Raw genomic sequence first — 2,482 nt, forward strand, 5'->3', positions numbered from 1 at the left:
TCATGTGTCCAATTGCATGGTACGTCAAAATATTTAGTCTAGAATTGATTGAGCTAACACCTAGTGCCGCTCAAGGCCAAGATACTAAAGCAAGGGCTTTAGGCCCCTAAATTTCTAAGGCCCCATTTTTTTAATTAATAGCAAAAATATGTTTATCTATGGTAGACTTTCTTTTTAGAAAATGTTTAATGTTCATGGTAAAAAAGTATTTTAATATTAATATTTTTTTCTTTCTCATAATAAAACTTGTATTTTAAATTCTCCTTCTTCATCATTAAATTATTTATTTTCTAAAAAACACAAACGAAAGGCATTGAATAAATTAAAATTGCATTTTTCGTTCTTTCTCTGGTTCTCAAGCATTGCAGCAAACAAATTAAAAATATAGAATTTTCATTCTGATATCAAGTTATCAACGTTTACAATCAGGTCGATTATTCTAACTTGCTACCGTCTTTTTCTTTAAATTTGAAATTTATTTTTGGTATTTCTATACTAGTATATTTCTTTTCATTATTTTATCAGAATTTAAATATGTCAACTATAAAGATGAATCATGTTATTTAATATGATATTTTTTAAAGCTTAAAGCCCCTTAATAGGGGGATTTGCAGTCGTACCCTATATTTATGCCACCTTTTAACCTGTACCATATTTTTAAAAATTATTGATTTGGTAGCCAGTTGACAAAAAATCCGTAATAATATGATAATTACACCCCTGATAGTATTAGCATTAGCATGCTACTTTGGAGATGACCTCATTCGCATTAGCATACTGTAAACCAAGCCCTGATAAACGTAGGAGCATGCTAACGTTTGGAGATGACGTTGTTTTATAGTACCAGGGGTTATTCATTAGCATGCGAGATGGTGTAAAACTTCAGTCAATTACAGTAGCAGCTGAAGTTATTTTACATTGAAGCTAAAACATCATGCTAATACATGCTGAAGTTATTTATCCTACAGTCAACAGTTTTGTCTTGAGTTTTATCCAAAACTTCAGTCTAAACATGCTGAAGTTATTTAGTTTATTTGCTAAAATTTCAGACTAAACATGATAAAGTTATTTAGTTTATTTGCTAAAATGTCAGTTTAAACATGATGAAGTTATTTAGTTCATTTGCGAAAACTTCAGACTAAACATGCTTAAGTTTTTGTCTTGCAATATGTAATTTTCTAGTGAGTTTTTGGTAATGCATGCTGAAGTTATTTAGTTCATTTGCTAAAATTTCAGACTAAATATGCTGAAGTTATTTAGTTCATTTGCGAAAATTTCAGACTAAACATGCTTAAGTTTTTATCTTGCAATATATAATTTTCTAGTGAGTTTCAGACTAAACATGCTTAAGTTATTTAGTTCATTTGCTAAAATTTCAGACTAAACATGCTTAAGTTATTTAGTTCATTTGCTAAAATTTCAGACTTATCATGCTTAAGTTATTTAGTTCATTTGCTAAAATTTCAGACTAAACATGCTTAAGTTATTTAGTTCATTTGCTAAAACTTCATGCCAAAACATGCTGAAGTGTTGTCCTGCAGTCTACAGTTTTGTCAATAATCATGAAGGGCAAAATTATCTTTTTAAAATACTTTTAACAAAAAAAGGGTACGGACGCAAACAGAAACACAAAACGGGTATAAGTTAAAAGAAGGCGACCAAATAGGGTGCCCCATGCAATTTTTACCTCTTAATATTGGTTACAAAAAGGCCTCTTGCTAAACTTCGGCTTTAGGCCCCAATTTTCTTGAGCCGCCCCTGCTACCACCATCATTCCCTAACTGGCCAGTTGCAAAATCAACACTTCCAAAAGACCTCATATTATCACCAGACTGGCTATGAGCTTGCAAAGCCTGACCAGAAACTTGGCCATTTTGCCAAACCTGATTAAAACTAGTCCTTCCACTAGGAAGTTCCAAAGTTGCAAAAATAATGTATTCATTATTTAAAAACTCTGCTTCAATTCTTGGCACATTAAAACTCAAAGAACCTTGTCTAAACTGAGCAAGATAATCAGCAATAGGAGCAGTGTAAGCTTGAATTTGGCCACTGGAATTTTTAAATGCAACCAAACACTGTGTACCAACCATTCTTCCTCCAGTAATATTAAAACCCCAAGCTACCCAATCTGAATCTGTAACTCCTCTATGTCTATAAGCAAGATCAACTGTGTGATTATCTGAATGATAAGTTCAGTGAAGAACAGAATTGAGCAAAGGCAGAGGATTCACTATAAGAAATTGAGGATACGACGACATTTATTTAGTGACTGTTGAAATAAATGTCAGAAAAAAAGATGTTTTTGATATTTATGACAAAATGTCGTAAAAACTACGACATTTGATATAAATTATCATAGAAACAATGACATTTGATACTAAATGTCGTAAAAAAATGACATTTGATACGAAATGTCGTCGGAACAATGACATTTTTGAAAAAATGTCGTAAAAAGTATGACACTTGCTACAAAATATCGTAA

The 2,482-nt window shown here is 31.5% G+C and overlaps 1 protein-coding gene across 1 annotated transcript; it reads right to left on the reverse strand.

The window, feature by feature from the left end:
* Positions 1-1,718: 1,718 nt before the first annotated feature.
* On the reverse strand, positions 1,719-2,090 carry LOC107785045 (cytochrome b561 and DOMON domain-containing protein At5g35735-like). The gene has a single exon (XM_016606267.1). The coding sequence runs from the start codon at positions 2,088-2,090 to the stop codon at positions 1,719-1,721; it is 372 nt and encodes a 123-aa protein (XP_016461753.1).
* Positions 2,091-2,482: the final 392 nt, after the last annotated feature.

The sequence above is a fragment of the Nicotiana tabacum genome, chromosome 2 (assembly GCF_000715075.1).
Source record: "Nicotiana tabacum cultivar K326 chromosome 2, ASM71507v2, whole genome shotgun sequence".
Classification (NCBI taxonomy): Eukaryota; Viridiplantae; Streptophyta; class Magnoliopsida; order Solanales; family Solanaceae; genus Nicotiana; species Nicotiana tabacum.

Bases quoted from the DNA above. Each gene is read 5' to 3' on its own strand.
- LOC107785045 (XM_016606267.1), bottom strand. From the start codon at position 2,090: ATGGTTGGTACACAGTGTTTGGTTGCATTTAAAAATTCCAGTGGCCAA.